The 1,401-nt window shown below is 58.7% G+C and overlaps 1 protein-coding gene across 1 annotated transcript in view; it reads right to left on the bottom strand.

Moving 5' to 3' along the window:
* Positions 1–1,401, bottom strand: part of CUL9 (cullin 9) — a 46,730-nt gene that overhangs the window by 43,762 nt on the left and 1,567 nt on the right. Inside the window, 2 exon segments of the mRNA XM_004710782.2 lie at positions 105–777; positions 1,134–1,288. Coding sequence (XP_004710839.2) covers positions 105–777; positions 1,134–1,288 — 828 coding nt within the window.

A 1,401-nucleotide genomic window follows, 5' to 3' on the forward strand; every position in this document is an offset into this window, starting at 1 on the left:
CATGTAGCACAAAGCTTCCTGCTCCTATCTCCCCTACCCACCTCTACCATGGGTCTCCCTTGCTTCTGCTCCTGGAGTATGAGTCTCTCCCCTGACCTCATCGCACATCCACATGGCCTCTCTTCCCTGAGGGGGGTCAACTTCTGACCCCAATTTACCATCCTAACCCCCTTATGGGAGTCTCCTCTTGGGTGGCCAGGTAGAGCCTGCTGCATGGATGTCCCTGCAGTGTCCCGTCCCCTCCTACCCCCGCAGACTCACCTGCACAGGGGGCACGCCGTTGTTGCTCTGCCGGAACTCGCCCTCATCCCCGGCACTGATCTCCTCGTAATCGTCCAGCATGCGTACGCGCATCCCCAGCTTCAGCATCTGCTGCACATACTCACCGTAGCCACTCCGGCTGGAGAACTCGGAGCGCTGGCGGAAAGCCCGCCCTTGCTTTCGAGGAGTGGGGACCACAGGGGGGAGGACAAGGTTGGGGCCTGAGGTACAGGGCTGAAAGATGGAGCGGATGGGCCGGGGTGGTATCGGGCCCAGCTCCCTGAAGTTCCGGGCCCAGCCCATGAGTCGCACCAGCTCGCAGATGAGGTTGCCCACAGCCATACCAAACTCCAACTCCCGCTGCCCTCGGCTCTTCTCCTGGCCGGACTCCTTCTTGGTGGGGGAGAGGGTCCCACGGTCTCCAGCCCCTGCCTCTGGGCTGTTATTGAGCTGGTCCAGCAGGGAAGTGACACACAGGTAGCGCTTCACCAGGGAGAAGAGCAGCTTCCCTGGGATCTGCAGGACATGACCCACAGCCTCAGTTCATCCATCATCTCTCAGATTTAGCCCCTCCTCAGCCCCACCTCCTTGGCCCCTACACCCGAGTGCCATTCTCCACCTAAAACTTGAAAGGCCAGTCATCACCAAACTTTGTTTTGAAGAACACATGGCGCATCTTAAAACCGAAGGTTCCTGGTCACGCCCCCCTTCCCCCACCCCAATCTCAGAAATTCTAATAAAGTCTAGGAGTTGAACCTTCACTTAACAAGCCCCCAGGTGGCGCTGGGGCTGTTGCACAGTCTGGAGCCACACTTTCAGAATCGACACCCTCAGCCTCAGACACAGCATCTTCCCCACAGCAGTTGGAGTACCTGAGGCAGGTGGACACCCTCAAAGGCCATGCAGTGTTCCTCTGAGGATGTGGTCTCTGCAAACAGCTCCAGCAACGTATAGCGGCTGTCAAAGTCCATGTGCTGCTCAATGCCGTCTTGCTGGCTCAGCGACAGAAGCACGTGAGCCCGACTCCCTGGAATCCACATGCAATCAGGGACTTCCTCCCTGCCTTTCCTAGACCCTACCCCTTCGCCTCGAGGCTTCCAAACAGCTCTGTGGCTGAAGCCCATGGCGGCAAGTGCGTGG

This window comes from Echinops telfairi, unplaced genomic scaffold (assembly GCF_000313985.2).
Source record: "Echinops telfairi isolate 266 unplaced genomic scaffold, ASM31398v2 ScPeMD7_3533;HRSCAF=4204_1, whole genome shotgun sequence".
NCBI classification, from domain to species: domain Eukaryota; kingdom Metazoa; phylum Chordata; class Mammalia; order Afrosoricida; family Tenrecidae; genus Echinops; species Echinops telfairi.